We start from the raw sequence: 21,406 nt of genomic DNA, 5'->3' as shown, positions 1-21,406 counted from the left end.
AACTTGCCTTACTGTATCTATCCTGTTCTACTGTTACCATCTTGGCATGTGGTGGCCATCTTGTGCCACTGTCACCATAGTTTCTTTATCTTGTCTTGCTGTCTCCATCTTTCCCTGCTGTCACCACCATGTTACTCAGTCACCATCTTGCCCTATTGCCCCGGTCTTTTCCTACTGTTTCCATCTTGTCCTAGTGTTTCCATCTTGTTCTATGGTCACCTTCTTGACCTACTGTTTCCATCTTGCCCTACTTTTTCCATATTGTTCTATGGTCACTTTCTTGCCCTATTGTTTCCATCTTGTTCTACTTTTACCTTCTTGCCCTACTGTTTCCATCTTGTTATACTGTCACCTTCTTGCCCTACTGTTTCCCTCTTGTTTTATGGTCACCTTCTTGCCCTACTATTTCCATCTTGTTCTACTGTCACCTTCTTGCCCTACTGTTTCCATCTTGCCCTACTTTTCCATCTTGTTCTATGGTCACCTTCTTGCCCTACTGTTTTCATCTTGTTCTACTATCACCTTCTTGCCCTACTGTTTCCATTTTGTTTTATGGTCACCTTCTTGCCCTACTGTTTCCATCTTGTTCTACGGTCACCTTCTTGACCTACTGTTTCCATCTTGTTCTACTGTCACCTTCTTGCCCTACTGTTTCCATCTTGCCCTACTTTTCCATCTTGTTCTACGGTCAACTTCTTGCCGTACTGTTTCCATCTTGTTCTACGGCCACCTTCTTGACCTACTGTTTCCATCTTGTTCTACGGTCACCTTCTTGACCTACTGTTTCCATCATCTTGTCTCCATCTATGACTTTCATTCCCTACTATAACTAGAACGAGAAGAAAGAACCATGACAAGCTTCCCTATGCACCTTGTTTTCTGGCAAATGCAACTATAAGAGAAGAACAGAGTGTGAGCCCGTTGTTTGCTTTAATTAAGTAGAGCAGAAATAATAAAATAATCCCTTGTACAAACCCAGGTTTCACCTGTTCCCCAGCCCCCTACCGGCTGTAGTTTGGCACAGGGAGAGCTATTCACTGGTGATTGTTTGCCGTCCCATTGTACAGAGATTTGTTAAACGAGAAAGCAAATAACAACTTCTCATTTCTGCTTCCCTAAAACCCATTGAGAGTATGTCAAACAAATGTTTAAATTAAAATATACTGTATAAACAAATGAAAGAGGAAGTTCGACTGTGTGTTATGTTAATTTATGCTATAGCTGAACTTATACGGAATTCTTTTCTGCCTCTTCCCGGTAAAACTCTGGTTGTTATGGTGACCCATGGACAAAAACAGACCAAATGTGTAGCTTATTGTTATTTTTTAATTACTAATACTAACTTTTTATTCAGCAGCTCTCCAGTTTGCAATTTGAGCAATCTGGTTGCTAGGGTCCAAATTCCCCTAGCAATCATGCACTTATTTGAATAAGAGACAGGAATATGAATAGGAGAGGCCTGAATAGAAAGATGAGAAATAAAAAGTAACAATAACAATACATTTGTAGCCTTACAGAGCCTTTGTTGTTAGATGGGGTCAGTGACCCCCCGTTTAAAGGCTGGAAAGAGTCAGAAAAAATAGACAAATAATTCAAAAACTATACAAAGAAAAAATGAAGTTGAATTGAAAAGTTGCTTAGAATTGGCCACTCTACTAAAATTTAACTTGAAGGCAGTGTAGGACTGGGATGCCACTTTGGACCAACTTTCCAAACTATTATTCCTCCTCTCCTCACTCAACCTCTTTATTCTCCTAGTCATTTATATCTACTTACTATAATCTTCCATAATTATGCATTTTCCCCATAAAGAAATAGGGAATGACTATGAAATTGGCCAAATGTTAAGAAGCAAGAGGCCCACTTACACTTGGGCCCACCGGGAGTTTTCCTGGTAACCGATAGGCCAGTCTGACACGGCTTGAAGGTGAACCACCCCTTTAGGAGACATCTGAAGAAAGCCTGGACTACTGGTTAGACAGATCAGGGAATTCAAATATTTCTAATTTCTAATTCCCTTGAATTCCAAAACAGTCAGCTAAAGCATCGAGCTCTTGTGAATAAAATGGATCTTGGACCCAGAAGCCCTACAAAGTGAAAGTCAGCAACCCAACCAAGCAGAAAGAGAGACTTCAGTTGTATTCTATAGCTTTCTGTTTAAGCTCTCTATTTTCCATTCATCATTCGGGCATCACACTGATGTGGTCGCTAGGGTCAATAGTCCTAGCAACCAAAGAGCAGTTTAAATTGCAGGAGAACAGAAAATAGAAACAGAAAGACCACTTGCAAATTGTCTTACAGCAATGTCAACCTCAAACTACAAGTAGAAGCTAAGGCAAACAGTCCTAAAATATATAACAATGATTGTTAAAGGGATACTGTCATGGGAAAAAAGATTTTTCAAAACACATCAGTTAATAGTGCTGCTCCAGCAGAATTCTGCACTGAAATCCATTTCTCAAAAGAGCAAACAGATTTTTTTATATTCAATTTTGAAATCTGACACGGGGCTAGACATATTGTCAATTTCCCAGCTGCCCCAAGTCATGTGACTTGTCCTCTGATAAACTTCAATCACCCTTTACTGCTGTACTGCAAGTTGGAGTGATATCACCCCTCCCTTTCCCCCCCCCCAGCAACCAAACAAAAGAACAATGGGAAGGTAACCAGATAGCAGCTCCCTAACACAAGATAACAGCTGCCTGGTAGATCTAAGAACAACACTCAATAGTAAAATCCAGGTCCCACTGAGACACATTCAGTTACATTGAGAAGGAAAAACAGTAGCCTGCCAGAAAGCATTTCACATGACATGGGGCAGCTGGGAAATTGACAAAATGTCTAGCCCCATGTCAGATTTCAAATTTGAATATAAAAAAATCTGTTTGCTCATTTGAGAAATGGATTTCAGTGCAGAATTCTGCTGGAGTAGCGCTATTAACTGATGCGTTTTGAAAAAAACATGTTTTCCGATGACAAGATACCTTTAAGGTAACAAGAAATTTTCAGATTTTACAAAGGACAGTTTCCGAATAAGGGGACCTGAGGGCCATAAATTATGATGGCACCAGAGTGTGGATATTGCTAATCATGCAAAAGAAAACAACAGGAACAATCATATAAAACAATCTATTCTGCAGATATGTCAACTCCTGCACTGTTTAACTAGATTAGAAATAACAACTCCCAGTACCCTCAGAAAAAGAACAGTTTGGCTATGATATTAGGTTCTGTAGTTCCTGTTCTTTATATTTAATAAATAAGTTGAGTGGTTGGAATTTTATATTTATTGCAGAACAGGAATATTTCAACTTCTGTCCCTGTAGAGGTCACCTGAGGATTCTGGGAAGTGTAGTTGGAGAAGTGCAGGTGGAATAATCCTATTGCGGGAATATCATGCTGAGCATGCTGGGAGTTGTGGTCAGTATACCAATATTATTAGCAGTAAATCAGAACATTTAAATGATCATTGTTTAATGATAGTGATCCCCTTCAGTGGGAATATGGTTACCGACCTTTCTGCGTCCGTACGGATTTTCCCAGGGACGTTCCAGTTGGACGGCGCAGAGATTCCAAAGGACGGGATATAAAATGTCAGTGAAGCTGTGGGATGTGTGTGAGGCAGACTGGAAGTTGTCATTGATTTGTGTGAAGGCAGCAAAGCTTTCCTAGGAGTGGCTACAAGAATTCACTCCCTCTAAACCAAAAGTATTTGGCACCCGGCCTCCCCAGTCCACCTGTACAATTACACTCCAGGCACCCGAGAGACAAGTACCAGTTTTATCTGACACGTGATCCCTGCACCCTGCCAGCACCCACAGAACAAAGCACCTGAATCTGCACAGGGAAACTCTCCAAATCTCTCTGAACAGGACAGGACGTCTTTCCAGAGGCCAAACCCCTCGCTCTCATCCCAAAACATGGAAATGTCTCTCTCATTCTGAGAAGGATTTAAAGGGACAATATTGTTAAATTCTTATCTTTATATTTCAGACTGAAAGTAATGGGTAATTCTTTCGTGCTGTGAATGAGTGACTTCTAATATCCTTATAACTCAGCCTGCAGCCTTGTGCCTTTATATGGTCACAGAACAACCCCTCAGTGACTTCTAATATCCTTATCATTTACAGTAGGGGGTACATTATCCCTTATAATACATGAGTGATACTCAGAGTTCCCTGTATAACTCAGCCTGCAGCCTTGTGCCTTTATATGGTCACAGAACAACCCCTCAGTGACTTCTAATATCCTTATCATTTACAGTAGGGGGTACATTATCCCTTATAATCCATGAGTGATACTCAGAGTTCCCTGTATAACTCAGCCTGCAGCCTTGTGCCTTTATATGGTCACAGAACAACCCCTCAGTGACTTCTAATATCCTTATCATTTACAGTAGGGGGTACATTATCCCTTATAATACATGAGTGATACTCAGAGTTCCCTGTATAACTCAGCCTGCAGCCTTGTGCCTTTATATGGTCACAGAACAATCCCTCAGTGACTTCTAATATCCTTATCATTTACAGTAGGGGGTACATTATCCCTTATAATACATGAGTGATACTCAGAGTTCCCTGTATAACTCAGCCTGCAGCCTTGTGCCTTTATATGGTCACAGAACAACCCCTCAGTGACTTCTAATATCCTTATCATTTACAGTAGGGGGTACATTATCCCTTATAATACATGAGTGATACTCAGAGTTCCCTGTATAACTCAGCCTGCAGCCTTGTGCCTTTATATGGTCACAGAACAACCCCTCAGTGACTTCTAATATCCTTATCATTTACAGTAGGGGGTACATTATCCCTTATAATACATGAGTGATACTCAGAGTTCCCTGTATAACTCAGCCTGCAGCCTTGTGCCTTTATATGGTCACAGAACAACCCCTCAGTGACTTCTAATATCCTTATCATTTACAGTAGGGGGTACATTATCCCTTATAATACATGAGTGATACTCAGAGTTCCCTGTATAACTCAACCTGCAGCCTTGTGTCTTTATATGGTCACAGAACAACCCCTCAGTGACTTCTAATATCCTTATCATTTACAGTAGGGGGTACATTATCCCTTATAATACATGAGTGATACTCACAGTTCCCTGTATAACTCAGCCTGCAGCCTTGTGCCTTTATATTGTCACAGAATCCCTCAGTTGCTTCTAATATCCTTATCATTTACAGTAGGGGGTACATTTTTATATGGTGAAGGAATTTCTCTGGAACATGCAATATCCTTTTATTTGAACATATTTATATTGGGTACATTTGTGTAATAAATAAAGATATATAAGAGAATGAGCATGTTCTATATGACACATGAGCCTTAAAACAAGTGAAAGCAATGGGAATACATGGAGTTATGGTGTTAGTAAAGCCATAGTTCCAGCTATTTGCTGAGGGATAGGCCTTGCACTGGTGGTTCTGGCTCTCACCCACTGACTCATTCTGGCATGACATGTGGATTCAGTTTAATATTTAGTAAGAGTCTGGGCTTATTCCTCCAAACAGGCGTGTCTGCTTATTTGGCTTTTGGGCGTGTGTGTAACTGGCAGGGATGGGGTATAGAGGTGACCATTGGTCTGAGATCATTGGAATAGCCCATGGGTGGGCCTCACTCAGGTGGGACCTAGAAACATAAATAATATCAAAATAAAAGATGGAAGCAATTAAAGGGATTTGAGATAACTTTTAGTATGACGTAGAGAGGGATATTCTGAGACCGTTTGCAATTGGTTTTCATTTTTTATTATTTGTGGTGTTTGAGTTATTTGGCAGCTCTCCAGCTGGTTGCTATGGTTTAAATTCCCCTAGCAACCATGCATTGATTTGAATAAGAGACTACAATAGGAGAGGCCTGAATAGAAAGATGAATAATAAAAGTAGCAATAACAATACATTTGTAGCCTTACTGAACATTTGTTTTTTATGTGGGGTCAGTGACCCCCCATTTGAATGCTGCAAAGAGTCAGAAGAAAAAGGCAAAATACTATAAAACTATAAAAACCAATTGAAAATTTGCTTAGAGGTGAACCACCACTTTAAGAACCAGCTCCTTCTGGAACAAGGTCATAGTAAGGTTCCCAGACACCGAGAGCTTTCCTAAGGGAATGAAGAACTGCAGTTTGTTTTCTGAAGAACAGACATTGAAGTACAGCAGGTATGGGACCTGTTATCCAGAATGCTCGGGACCTGGGGTTTTCCGGATAATGTATCTTTCCATAATTTGGATCTTCATACCTTAAGTCTACTAGAAAATCATATAAACATTAAATAAAGCCAATAGGCTGGTTTTGCTTCCAATAAGGATTAATTATATCTTAGTTGGGATCAATTACAAGCGACTGTTTTATTATTACACGGAAACAATTTGGAGTATTTGGATAAAATGGAGTTTATGGGAGACGACCTTTCTGTAATTCAGACCTTTCTGGATAACGGGTTTCCGGATAACGGATCCCATACCTGTACTAGGACATCACTAATTGTGTGCTCAGAGCTCTGATATTCTCTATATTTTTTAGGGATGCACCGAATCCAGGATTCGGTTCAGGATTCGGCCAGGATTCGGCCGAATCCTTTTGCCCAGCCGAACCGAATCCGAATCCTAATTTGCATATGCAAATTAGGGGTGGGGAGTGAAATTACGTGACTTTTTGTCAGAAAACAAGGAAGTAAAAAATGGTTTCCCCTTCCCACCCCTAATTTGCATACTCAAATTAGGGTTCAGATTCGGTTCGGTATTCGGCCGAATCTTTAGCAAAGGATTCGGGGGTTCGGCCCTAATATTTTTAGTTTGGCAAGTGCTACCATGTTGCCATATGGTTACTGGTTAATGACCCTAGCAACAAGACAGTGATTTGGAAATCAAAATCTGAAAGTGAAAATGAAACCTCAATGAAATGTAAATGTCGTAGTCGTGCTGTTCTTCAGTTGCCGGAGTCAGTGACCCCTGACCACATCATGATACCATTTTCTACACTATATAATTAAACCATGATGGTTATTTTGTGTTGTAGTCAGAATAGAAAGGATAATATTTTATCAGTTGTGTAACTTGAAAATTTTGGGTAAAAAAATCTTCAGAGGGGCCTGGCGCACACAGCAGATGGCAGAGTTTAAAGGGGAACTATCACAAAAATGAAAATTTAATATAAGCTTCCTCATTTCTAAATACAATCAATTAAATATTCTGCATTGTTTCTGAAATAATCAAGTTTATCTTCACTATCCCTCTCTCAGCATCTGTTTCTCTTCATTCTCTCTTCATGCAGCAGTTGGGTGTCAGATATTCATTGACAGTTAGATCCAATATATCTTATAGGGGGGCTCCTTTTGCCAAGAAGATGTATTAGAGCTCACTCTATTAAACTCACCAGACATCATGTCTCTCTACATGCAGAATTTGTGTTATTTTGTTAGATTTTGCTTTTACTGGAATCGGTTATTTGAGTGAGCTCTAATACATCTGCTAGGAAAGGAGCCCCCCCTATAAGATATATTGGATCTAACTGTCAATGAATATCTGACACCCAACTGCTGCATGAAGAGAGAATGAAGAGAAACAGATGCTGAGAGAGGAATAGTGAATATAAACTTGATTATTTCAGAAACAATGCAGAATATTCAATTGATTGTATTTAGAAAGCTTCTTATTTCAGTACGAGGAAACTTATATGACATTTTCATTTTCGCAATAGTTCACCCTAAGGGCTCTTACTCACTGGCGTTTTGACCTGCGCTCCCCTGCGTTCCGTTTTTTGGCGTTCAGCCGCAGGGGAGCGCAGGAATAGACGCAAGTCATTATTTCAAATGGGGCTGTACTCACTCAGGCGCGTGGTTCGCCGAACGCAGGAAAAATGCAGCATGTTGCGTCTGAACTTGCGTTCGACGCCTACACACGCCTGAGTGAGTACAGCCCCATTTGAAATAATGACTTGCGTCTATTCCTGCGCTCCCCTGCGGCTGAACGCCAAAAAACGGAACGCAGGGGAGCGCAGGTCAAAACGCCAGTGAGTAAGAGCCCTTAAGAGGTAGGAGAGACTCAGCTGAGTGTTACTATATAGCAGACCCTCTGCATCTACTGTATCAGTTACACCCCAGTATAAAACCAAACAAAATATATCAAGAAGATCAATTGAATATGCCAATCTATTACAATATAAAAGTTTATAAGTCTCAGTAAATCTCTAGGGGCATTTTCTTACTGGAATCGGAGATCAGAGTTCTGCCACCATGCAGGAAAGTTTGGGTCCCAAACTGGGGGAGCCAGGGGTTAATAATGGAGCGCCCCAAGCTGTTGTTCAAATGATACAGATATTTATGGTTTCCCTATTCTGCATTTTCATGGATGAGCTCATTTGGCCCGTGGGCATTTGGAATACTGGAGATGGGGAGAGAATTGGGCATCGTTAGGCTTATTTAAAAAAAATGCTTGAATCTCCCCATTCAGAGATGTGGGACAGACAGGAGGGGGATGGGTAAAGCAGGGGCAGGTATGGTTATTGGGATTTGAGTGGCAGCCATTGTGCAGCTGTGTGTGCCAGGGAACCAGTGAGCTGCCAACCCTCCTCTTCCCCTGCCAGTTACCATCCAGATTTAAGGGAAGACAAAATGAGGAATGTGCTGTTACCACAAAACACCCAATTAGTTCAGCTCTCTCCCATCCCTCCCAGTATCCTCCCCTCCCCAATCTCTCCTTCTGCTCAAACTGGAATGTTTTCCTAAGCCTCTCCTACACAGATTCACACAGCAAATGCACCGACGCTGCGCCCCCCACCCAGGTTATAGAGGGGTGGGAGGTTCCCCCTGTGCCCAGTTCTGTGACCTTCATGAGCCATTAACGCTTTCAAGATTCAGAAACCCAGCAATTTATTTAAAAAACTCCCATAAACTCCCATGAACTTGAAATTCGACCAATGGAAAAATTCGAATTTCCTAAACTCAGGTGAATAGGACCCGCAAACTCGAATCAAATTCAAATCGAATTTGATTCGAGCTTTACAAACTCAAATTGGATTTTTTCTCTGAAAAAAACTCGAATGTCAGGAAGTACAAGATACATTAGAAGAGAGCAAGATACACCAGGAGTACAAGCTACTGTAGAAGGAGAAAAAGATACACAAGGAGTACAGACTAGCATAGAAGGAGAGCAAGATCGACCATGAGTACAGGCTACCGTAGAAGGAGAGCAAGATACACAAGGAGTACAGACTACTGTAGAAAGAAAACAAGATACACCAGGAGTACAAGAAACATTGGAAGAGAGCAAGATACACCAGGAGTACAAGCTACTATAGAAGGAGAGCAAGATCCACCAGGAGTACAGGCTACCATAGAAGGAGAGCAAGATACACAAGGAGTACAGACTACTGTAGAAAGAAAACAAGATACACCAGGAATATAAGATACATTGGAAGAGAGCAAGATACACCAGGAGTACAGGCTACCGATGAAGGTGAGCAAGATACACCAGGAGTACAGACTACTAGAGAGCAAAATACACCAGGAGTAACGACTACTGTAGAAAGAGAGTAAGATACACCAGGAGTATAAGATACATTGAAAGAGAGCAAGATCCACCAGGAGTACAGACTACAGTAGAAAGAGAGCACGATACACCAGGAAAAGAAGAGACATAGGAAGAGAGCAAGATACACCAGGAGTACAGGCTACCATAGAAGGAGAGCAAGATCCACCAGGAGCACAGGCTACAGTAGAAAGAGAGCAAGATACACCATGAGTATAAAATACATTGGAAGAGATCAAGATACACCAGGCGTACAGGCTACCATAGAAAGAGAGCAATGATCCACCAGGAGTACAGACTACTGTAGAAAGAGAGCAAGATACACCAGGAAAAGAAGAGACATAGGAAGAGAGCAAGATACACCAGGAAAATAAGAGACATTGGAAGAGAGCAAGATCCACCAGGAGTACAAGGCTACCATAGATGGAGAGCAATAATCAACCAGGAGTACAGACTACTGTAGAAGCAAACAAGATACATCAGGAATACAAGATACACTAGAAGAGAGAAGATAAACCAGGAGTACAAGATACTTTAGAAAAGAGCAAGATACACCAGGAGTACAATATGTGCAAGATCATACTAGAAGGAGAAGTAAGAAGACAAGTAAGAAACCAAAAGCAGGGGGCTGATTGGTTGTAATGTGTAATGGTACCTGTGCAACTTGAAGGTAAGATACACACAGTCAACAATATGCACTAAAAGAAAAAAACAAGGAGCATTTGATACACAAGAGCAGCTTGCAAAGTGTATAAGATGTGCAAGATACACAAGGAGTAGAGGGTGAGACATGTAGCAAGTATGCGGTACGTAAATGGGCATAGTCTAAAACATATATGAGGGGGTTCTTATATTTTGGCGTGTATTGCCTGATTCAGATACACCATGTGACACTGAAAGACAATGCTAGCTAGTAGTACATATGTGGTGCCCCTTATGTAGGTGAGTAGGTGAGTAATTCAATTATAACACGGTCGGTGTGGGGCATATTTTTATAAGAACCTTCAATTCAAGTGATTAGATATAGGGAAAGTATACTGTATATTAAAGGGCAAGTCAACCCCCAAATTTAAAAATTGGCTAATAAAAGAAAACATAAATCTAAGAAAATTTACAGTATACATTATTAAAAATTGTAATTGTAAGTGTAAAGTTATTTGTAAAAACAATTGCTATTGAAAGCAGCATTTGCTCAACTCCTGGTTGTCACCTTTTTAAACAATGTTGCAAAAGTCTTGGTTCCCCAGCAAAGAGAAGTCTGTTAATCAGCTGCCTTGCCTTACATTGTATCAACAGTCTGAGCCATCACGACAGAGACTAGAAAGGGACAGACAAACATTGCTTTTTCTAGTAATAGGTGTACAAAATATGTTAAAAACCACTAAATTATAGATGTATAATGGAAAGTTGCTTAAAATTATGTTTTCTTTTATTAGACACATTTTTATTGTGGGGTTGACTTGCCCTTTAAAAACGACAGGAAATAAGGCAAAGTCATCCTTTATAGAATTTAGCCGCTTTTCTATCTCTCATTCTCTGTATCATTCCTGTGCCATTTTCCCATGGAGTAAAGACCCCCGGCCGTCCCCGCACCTGCGCTGCACCAACGTTAGTGACATAAATAAATACATTTCCCAAGGTCACACAAACACTAAACTCCATCCCCTACAAGAGTTTCAGCTGCTGAAGTAGGACACGAGTCTATACCTGGCTGCATTTAATTCAGCTCCGGAGACAACGTGCCCGAGGGATGTGTTCTGCTCCCAAATTAACCACATAATTCACAGCACCCGACATCTTGTAGCAACACAAGGAAGGGAGGCGTCTCTCCTGCATTAAAGGAGTTGTTCACCTTGAGTTAACTGTTAGTATGATGTAGAGAGGGATATTCTGAGATAATTTGCAATTGGTTTTCATTTTTTATTATTTGTGGCTTTTTATTTATTTTGCTTTTTATTCAGCAGTTCTCCAGTTTGCAATTTCAGCCGTCTGGTTGTTAGGGTCCAAACAAAGTTGCTTAGAATTGGTCATTGTACAACATACGAAAAGTGAACTTAAAGGTGAACCACCTAAGCAGCGTAGGTGCCGGGCTAATTATAACAAACATACAAATCACACAATGTTACAATTTGTCACTGAGAGAAAATGATGAAGAAGCCTTAAGGGACAGAGAGACATGTTACCTTCCCCGATTGCTGATAATTAGCACCTGTAGTTGTACCTCTCTACATTAATTGTGCACACGGTATAAACACTCCAGTTATAGGACCCCAATAGGCTCTCACTTTCATTAAATAAAGTTGCTTTTACTAAATAAAGGCTTTTTACTAAATCAAATCATGTAACTCAGGGGCGGAGTTATACAGGGAACTCTGAGTATCACTCATGTATTATAAGGGATAATGTACCCCCTACTGTAAATGATAAGGATATTAGAAGTCACTGAGGGGTTGTTCTGTGACCATATAAAGGCACAAGGCTGCAGGCTGAGTTATACAGGGAACTCTGAGTATCACTAATGTATTATAAGGGATAATGTACCCCCTACTGTAAATGATAAGGATATTAGAAGTCACTGAGGGGTTGTTCTGTGACCATATAAAGGCACAAGGCTGCAGGCTGAGTTATACAGTGCACTCTTAGTATCACTCATGTATTATAAGGGATAATGTACCCCCTACTGTAAATGATAAGGATATTAGAAGTCACTGAGGGGTTGTTCTGTGACCATATAAAGACACAAGGCTGCAGGCTAAGTTATACAGGGAACTCTGAGTATCACTCATGTATTATAAGGGATAATGTACCCCCTACTGTAAATGATAAGGATATTAGAAGTCACTGAGGGGTTGTTCTGTGACCATATAAAGGCACAAGGCTGCAGGCTGAGTTATACAGGGAACTCTGAGTATCACTCATGTATTATAAGGGATAATGTACCCCCTACTGTAAATGATAAGGATATTAGAAGTCACTGAGGGGTTGTTCTGTGACCATATAAAGGCACAAGGCTGCAGGCTGAGTTATACAGGGAACTCTGAGTATCACTCATGTATTATAAGGGATAATGTACCCCCTCCTGTAAATGATAAGGATATTAGAAGTCACTGAGGGGTTGTTCTGTGACCATATAAAGGCACAAGGCTGCAGGTTGAGGTATACAGAAAGCAGATTCCAAAGTAATTTGTATAGTTCACTAGAACAGGGTATTTTTAGATTCCAGAAATCTAGACAGAGTCAGAATAAAAAGGCAAATTATTCAAAAAGTACAAAAAAGAAAAAAATTAAGGTAAATTGACAAATTGCTTCGAAAAAATTGCTCTACAACATACTAACACTTATCTTAAAGGTGAACCACCCCTTTAATTCCTGTACTGATCCTGTATCAAATCTATTCTTTATGGGATGATTATTTGGCCCAGGGATGTAACAGCAAAATATCTGTCCCTAGTTCGTATAATAGTAGGGAATACATGGCTCATTCTCTTTGGGCTCCATCTACTACCAGGGGGTGGAAGTGCTGGGAAGCTGGGAAGCTCAGCAAGATCAGCCTTGGGGAGATAGAAACCCCCAGGGACACCAGCCTAATGGTGCTGAATCCTATTTAAAGGAGAAGGAAAAGCTAAAAGTAAGTAATCTTTATCAGAAAGGTCTATATAAACACACCAGTAACCCCTCAAAGTAATGCTGCTCTGAGTCCTCTGTCAAAAGAAACACCACATTTCTTTACTTCTATTGTGTACTCATGGGCTTCTGTATCACACTTCCTGTTTTCAGCTTAAACCTCCAGGGCTGGGGCTTGAGCATGCTCAGTTTGTTCCTCTCTCCCTCCCTCCTCCCCTCCCTGCTGTAATCTGAGCCCAGAGCTATGAGTGAGCATGGAAAGACTAAGGCAGGAAGTGATGTCACACCAAGCTAATATGGCAGCTGCTATCCTAAACAAACATAGAGAGTTTCTAGAGCAGATTACTCAGGTATGGTAAAGCATTCTGCAGAATAAATATATTGTTATATCTTGCAATATTGTGGCTAATCTATTGGCAATAAACTGCTTCGGTAGCTTTCCTTCTCCTTTAAGAGGCACTCTCTGCAAACACTGCTCTGTGCTGTCTATAAAGTAAATGGGATTTCACTTTCATTAGCAAAGTTTAAATGACAAAACCTTTCCAGCTTTAATAAAGCGGCAGAATGTTCTCAGGGTCACTACAGGGGTGCAACTCCCCGCATACTGTCCCTGGGATTTGCCCACATCTTCTTCTTCAGTCCAACCTGCCGGCATCGCCATTGATTTTCCTATTGATCCAGAAATCATTTGTTTTCGTGCCAGTCGGATGTCAAACGATCTTCTCCTTTTTTCTATTCAAAAAGGAGAGAAACCCGGTGCATTTTCAGGAACGCCACCTGCTGTTTTTATTTGAGGCATGAAAGAAAAAATCAGACAGTTTTGATTTTGTGGCTCCCTCTGTATCTGTAACTCACAGAATTGAGTAAATAAAAAGGGCAGCAACAACATATAGAGAAAAATGTTATAGTAGCCTCACAATAGGTGAGATGAGCTTCATGTATATCACCCCTCAACAGAGATGTAATGCCTTGTACCAGACTCTGTGCATTTACCCCTAGAGACCAGAAAGGCAGAATGGACTGAGTATATAGAAAATCACAATTAGGTCTTCATTAAATGTCATTATTCCTATGATTTCCATATACAGTATATGTATTAGTAAAGATTGTAAAATCTAAAAAACTGCAGTTGTCTCTGTGGCAGTTTAATGAATACAGGTGGATATATGATCATTGTACCCATTGGCATTATGTGCATATTACCCCCAGAGAGATTAGTGATATAGTATAATAGGATTTGTGCCAGTTACCCCACAGAAGGTGGCACTATGCAGGGCCAGAACTAGGGGTAGGCAGAAAAAGCACTTGCTTAGGGCGCAACAATAGGGGGGGGTGCTGGACAGGCACCTGGTAGTGTCTTCTGCCTACACCTAGTCGATGTTCACTGCCCTTTGTCACTCTCCCCTCCTTCCCCTCTCCCCTCCCCCCTCTGTCCATCTCCCCTCCCCTCTTTCCCCCTCCACTCTGTCACTCTCCCCTCCCTCCCCTCTCCCATCCCCTCTGTCCCTCTCCCCTCCTTACCTCTGTCCCTCTCCCCTCCCTCCCCTCTGTCCCCCTCTCCTCTGTCACTCTCCCCTCTGTCCCTCTCCCCTCCCTTCCTCCCCTCTGTCCCTCTCCCCCTACCTCCCTCCTTCCCCTCTCCCCTCCCCCCTCTGTCCATCTCCCCTCTTTCGCCGTCCACTCTGTGACTCTCCCCTCCCTCCCCTCTCCCATCCCCTCTGTTGCTCTCCCCCTCTCCCCTCTGTCCCTCTCCCCTCCCTTCCTCCCCTCTGTCCCCTCCCTTCCTCCCCTCTGGCCAGCATTGTGTACCATCCCTTTCATAATGTTTGGAACAAACAAACATTTTGTTTTTGATACCCCTCTGCTCATCATTGTGAAATTTTAAATAAAACATTGCAGATGTGATTAAAGTGCACATTCCAGATTTTAATTTAAAATTATTTGCATACATTTCAGTTTCACTAGGTACTTGTTATCCCAAGTCCACCTCATTTCAGGGCACCATAATGTTTGGGACAAAGTCATGGTAGGTACAGTAAAGCAGTCATGTTGCATATTCCTTGCATGCGATTCATAGACATCACCAGGTGCTGAGTATCTTCTCTGGTGATACTAAGCCTCTGCTGCAGCCACATTCAACTCCTGCTTGTTCCGGGGGCTTGTTTTCTCTTTGTAAGGCCACTTACCGGGGTATCCGTCCTGGGAGATGTCCGCTTGGGTTCCTGCCTTCTCGGAATTGTTTGACCGTGACCTGTCTGATCCCTGGTTCTTCATTTAGACTCTCCAGCCTCTTTTCATGGCACGACAAGTTCTGTTCCAAGTACTTCCCAAGCACGTGTAAGCTGCTAGTGAGCCCTCTTCTCACTGCTTGAATCAGGTAAAACCTCACACTCTTCAGCATATGGAAAGCTCAATTGGATTTATATCAGGTGACTGGCTTGGCCATTCAAGAATTTTCCATTTTTTAGCTTTGAGAAGCTCCCATGTTGCCTCAGCAGTATGTATGGGATCATTATCTTGTTGCAGGATGAAGCACCATCCGATGAGTTTGGAGGCATTTACTGGAACTTGAACAGATAAGATGTTTCTATACACCTCAGAATTCATTGTGCAACAACCATCAGCAGTTACATCATCAATGAAGAGACGTGTGCCAGTACCTGTGGAGGTCATACATGCCCAGGCCATAACACCACCACCACCACCATGTATAACAGATGAGCTGCTTTGCTTTGGATCTTTGGTACTTCCTTTTCATGTCCACACTTTTCTGTAATCAACACTCAAGTTAATCTTGTTCTCGTCTGTCCATAAAACCCTTTTCCAGAATTCTGCAGGTTCTTTTAAGTGCATTTTAACTGTAATCTGCCCATCCTCATTTTGTGTCCAACTAGAGGTTTGCATCTTGCAGTGTAGCCTCTGTATTTCTGTTCAGGAAGTGTTTCAAATCTGTTGGACAGGCATTTGAGGATTTGGTCTTTACCATAGTGAGGATTCTTCTGTTATCAGCAGTCGAATTCTTCCTTGGCCTACCAGTCCCTTTGCAATTACAGAACTCACCAGTGCATTCTTTTTTCCTAATGATATTCCAGGCAGTTGATTTTGGCAATCCTAAGGTTTGACCGATGTTTCTAATGGTTTAATTCTTGTTTTTCAGCTTCGGAATAGCTCCCTTGACTTTCGTTGGCACAGCTTTTCTCCTCGTGTTGAACAATGGCAACTACAGACTCCAAATGGTAGAAACATGCCTAGGTATCTTATCCCTGCACTAATGAAGCAATGCAACACACCTGAGTTATTACAAATGCATGTGAAACCAATTGTCTCAACTTTGTGTATATTATCTCTGGACAGACCATCAATTCACTGCAATGTGTTGGACCCTTAGGCTGGGGCCAGACGATTGCAGATCTCAGCCTGTGTTTCTCCACAGTCCAATAATCCATTCCCTCCATGCTCCTCCATTCCTGCTCTGCCTGTATTCAGAAGCATTGTCTCCACTCGGTGCAGGCAGATGCAAAGTATTTTGGCACAGAAATACGAAATTTTGCATTTCGTGCCAAATCCGCCCTTCCTTGAGAAAACAAGGAGAGCAACAGGGCAGTGGATTGTCCACCTGCAGAAAATCCACAATCATCTTGACACTTGCTCTGGGCATATGACCCCAGACAAAGCAGCAATGCAATTTGTCCTCTTAGTATATTTGCCATGATCAGAGCCAGCAGTGCATTTTAATGTGCTTTGTGTGAATTACCCCTTGATAGACCTGCAGTAGTGTAGAAAGGATTTAAGGCATATTTCCCCCAGACAGACATGAAAGTGACCTACGCTATTTATGAAATGTATTCCCTCGATAAAACAGCAACACAGAGATGGACTGCATGTATATAATACATATTATCACCAAATGTAGGGCTGGTATTTGGGCAAAATATTCCCATGCAACCAGCAAATTTGTACTCCTATACAATAACCGCTATGTGGTATAATGGGCTTTGTTCATAACAGCAAGTGAGGCCTGTAAGGCCAAGCAACAGGCTTTGTCTATATTGCTCCAACACAAATCAACATTATTGCCCCACTAAGGGTGTAATATATACACAATACCACCAAGAAGCTGTACCATTGTGCTCTGCAATGTCAGTGTTTATATACTGTAGATGCACAGGAAGATATTCACCGACTCCCATGATTAATTGGAAAGTCATTTAATAAATAAAAATACATGACAGTTTTAATTCAGTAGGACTCAGTGAGTGTCCCAGGTTATGCCAAAGCAAAGGATTCCCGAGTACAGAACATCTCCATGTTGGCACAGGACTTAGACTTCGCTGCATCTCAGATATTGAATAAAGGCTTCATCAGTTACAAAATGGAAATTTCAGTTCATTTTCTGAGCAATATTCTCACCGAGGGACAGAAAAAAAAGAAGCATAGCGGTAATAAATAGTGGCACACAGACATAATCAAGGCAGTCTCCGCTGTGAATCTCTCGCTGGAGTATCTATGAGGGACCCTCTTCTAATCGCCATGATTAATTATCATCAGCATGAACCAGGCTAAGCCAAGGCCTGCAGGAAGGAAAGGGCAGCTGTGCTCATTCTGCAACATGATTAGATTTGTTTACTAATTAACAGAGACGAGATGTTACTTCTAAGTCTGGTTTCTCTGATCACTCTCTGTGTTTTTTGGCTGCTTTATAAAGTGACACTCCAGGTGCCCAAAAGTGCCCAGCGACAGCATTACCCTATATAGGTTTCCATGCAGCTGCACAGTTTGGATACAATCTTTATGGCCACGTTCCCAGTATGATTGTTTTTTTACTTTCACATGCACAATCAGTGGGGGGCGTCTTTTGATCCCTCCAGTTGGACAGAATTGCAGTTTGGAATTTATCCGTCAGTCTGGAATTGTTTTGCCTCGACTATTTTGCTGGACACAACTTGCATTCGGTTCTCTTTTAAGGGCTCTTACACATGAGCGTTTTTACCTGCGCTCCCCTGCGTTTCGTTTTTTGGCGTTCAGCCGCAGGGGAGCGCAGGAATAGACGCATTTAATTATTTCAAATGGGGCTGTACTCACACAGGCGCATGTAGGCACCGAACGCAGGTTGAGACGCAACATGCTGCATTTTTCCTGCGTTCGGCGCCTACACGCGCCTGTGTGAGTACAGCCCCATTTGAAATAATTAAATGCATCTATTCCTGCGCTCCCCTGCGGCTGAACGCCGAAAAACGGAACGCAGGGGAGCGCAGGTAAAAACGCTCATGTGTAAGAGCCCTAAATCAGGCACAATTGCAGAGATTCAGCTCAGAGCATGGATGGTGTTACCCAGAGGCGCAACTACAGAGGAAGCAGACCCTGTGGCTGCAGGGGCCCCAGAAAGTGTAGGGGCCCCATGAGACCCTCATTAATGAGTAATTTTAATATATATTTGTAAAACAGGACAACCTCTGGAGAGTTTGGGATGTCCTCAAATTATTTTGCTGTGGGGCCCAGTAACATCTAGTTATTCCACTGGAGTTACCCCTGGAATTATGGGAAAATTCTGTATATGGATAAAAAAAAAACATGATGGTTTTCATCCAAAATTTCACACTGCACATGCATTTGTATATAGTGTCGGACTGGGCCAGCCTAGACCCGTTCCATTGGCTGCCCCAAAAAACTTAGCTGCATCGGTGTTGGAGCGGCGCGTCTTCTGCATGTGTGCCGCAGGTCTTTTGCCTGTCGCGCGTTCGCGGATGAGAGTGCTGGTGCCGACAGGTTTATGGGTAGGAGGGGGCCCCTGGGACTGCCAGGAGGGCCCTTGTTTTGCAGCCCCGGTGGGCCCCCTAGGATTCAGTCCGACCCTGTTTGTATATGACCCCTAATGATTTATGTCTCAAAGGCCTCATTTGTGATGCTCCAAGGCAACAATCCGCCATTTTTTTGTAATCTGCCCACTGTGTACATTTAGCTGGGAGGGCAATTCTTTAGGAAATGAGTACTTGCTCTTGTACCCCTTACTGTTTTTGCACTTGAAGCCCTGGGGGTCATAAATGACAGTTTAAATGTGGCCAAGCAGGCAGCTAATGCTTGATAGTGTCTGGGCACCTTAAAGGAGAAGGAAAGACTAAAAGTAAGTAAGCTTTATCAGAAAGGTCTATATAAATACACCAGTAAACCCTCAAAGTAGTGCTGCTCTGAGTCCTCTGTCAAAAGAAACATCACATTTCTGTCCTTCTATTGTGTACTCATGGGCTTCTGTATCAGACTAACTGTTTTCAGCTTAAACCTCCAGGGCTAGGGCTTGAGCATGCTCAGTTTGATCCTCTCTCCTCTCCCTCCTCCCTGCTGTAATCTGAGCCCAGAGCTATGAGTGAGCAGGGACAGACTCAGGCAGGAAGTGATGTCACAACAAGCTAATATGGCAGCTGCTATCCTAAACATACAGAAAGCTTCTAGAGCTTTTTACTCAGGTATGGTAAAGCATTCTGCAGAATAAATATAGTGTTATAGCTTGTGGCTAATCTATTGGCAATAAAATGCCTCCATAGCATTCCTTCTCCTTTAAGGACTCCCATTCTGTATGTTAAAAAGCAGTTCCTACAAAGATCAGGCAACTTTGTTTTAGCCATTTAAATGTATCTTTTCATAGGAAGTGGATTCATAACAAGGAACCTCATTTAAATCTGACTTTCCAGTATAATAAAGGAGAAGGTGGGTGATTAAAGGACTTGACTGCGGGACCACTTTTAATGGCACACGAGAGAACGAGCGGTTGGTTTGGATAATGAAACCATAACTTCAGAAAAGAACAGACGGAATGATTATACGGTAAAATAATTGGAAAGATAAAGAGTTGGGGAGCAACACAAGCATGAAAAAAAGTCCCTGAGTGCCAAATAAAGGCTGTGATTGTTTGGCTATATGGACTGGTAGCCTACAGGAGACTGTTTGGCAGTAAATCTGGTTTTTATACAACCAAAACTTGCCTCCAAGCCTGGAATCCAAAAATAAACCCCTGCTCTGAGGCCACTGGAAGCAACAATCATGGGGTTGGTGAGTAACGTTACAACTGGTTGGGGATCACTAATGTAGAGAGTGATATTTTCAGACAATTTGCAATTGGTTTTCATTTTTTATTATTTTATTCTTTTTTATTTAGCGTTTTATTCAGCAGCTCTCCAGTTTTCAATTTCAGCAATCCAGTTACTAGAGTCCAAATTCCCCTAGCAACCATGCACTGATTTGCATAAGAGACTGGAATATGAATAGGAGAGGCCTGAATAGAAAGATGAGCAATAAAATGTTGCAATAACTATAATATATGTGTAGCCTTACAGAGCATTTGTTTTTGTAGAATGGATGACCTCCCATTTGAAAACTGGAAAGAGTCAGAAGGAAAAAGGCAAATAATTAAATAACTATAAAAAAAATGAAGGCTAATTGAAAAGTTGCTTTGAATGATCTATTCTATAACATTGTAAAGGTTCCCGCTATCTAACAGTTGCAACTCTCCATTTCTGACACGGTCTTGCCTTACTATACACACTATCCCACACTTACTTACAGTTCCTCCTTGATACTCTCCTCTCTTACTATACACACTATCCCACACTTACTTACAGTTCCTCCTTGATACTCTCCTCTCTTACTATACACACTATCCCACACTTACTTACAGTTCCTTCTTGATACTCTCTTCTCTTACTATACACACTATCCCACACTTACTTACAGTTCCTTCTTGATACTCTCTTCTCTTACTATACACACTATCCCACACTTACTTACAGTTCCTTCTTGATACTCTCTTTTCTTACTATACACACTATCCCACACTTACTTACAGTTCCTCCTTGATACTCTCTTCTCTTACTATACACACTATCCCACAGTTACAGTTCCTTCTTGATACTCTCTTCTCTTACTATACACACTATCCCACACTTACTTACAGTTCCTCCTTGATACTCTCTTCTCTTAATATACACACTATCCCACACTTACTTACAGTTCCTTCTTGATACTCTCTTCTCTTACTATACACACTATCCCACACTTACAGTTCCTCCTTGATACTCTCTTCTCTTAATATACACACTATCCCACACTTACTTACAGTTCCTCCTTGATACTCTCTTCTCTTAATATACACACTATCCCACACTTACTTACAGTTCCTTCTTGATACTCTCCTCTCTTACTATACACACTATCCCACACTTACTTACAGTTACTCCTTGATACTCTCTTCTCTT

General features: G+C 41.7%; 1 protein-coding gene across 2 annotated transcripts in view; it reads right to left on the bottom strand.

Annotated features, from left to right (window-relative positions):
• The window catches only part of zbtb7c.S (zinc finger and BTB domain containing 7C S homeolog), a 112,941-nt gene that overhangs the window by 56,001 nt on the left and 35,534 nt on the right, over positions 1-21,406 (bottom strand). The window contains exon 1 of one of the 2 annotated variants that reach the window (XM_041580641.1): positions 3,516-3,785. The exons of the other annotated variant lie outside the window; for it this stretch is intronic. Coding sequence (XP_041436575.1) covers positions 3,516-3,640 — 125 coding nt within the window. The 5' untranslated portion in view covers positions 3,641-3,785. Of the gene's footprint in view, positions 1-3,515; positions 3,786-21,406 lie in introns of those variants that run through there. 2 annotated transcript variants of the gene reach the window in all.

This window comes from Xenopus laevis, chromosome 1S (genome assembly GCF_017654675.1).
Source record: "Xenopus laevis strain J_2021 chromosome 1S, Xenopus_laevis_v10.1, whole genome shotgun sequence".
In the NCBI taxonomy this organism is placed as follows: domain Eukaryota; kingdom Metazoa; phylum Chordata; class Amphibia; order Anura; family Pipidae; genus Xenopus; species Xenopus laevis.
Note: the sequence above shows the minus strand (reverse complement) of the source record. Positions and strands in the feature narration are given on the sequence as shown.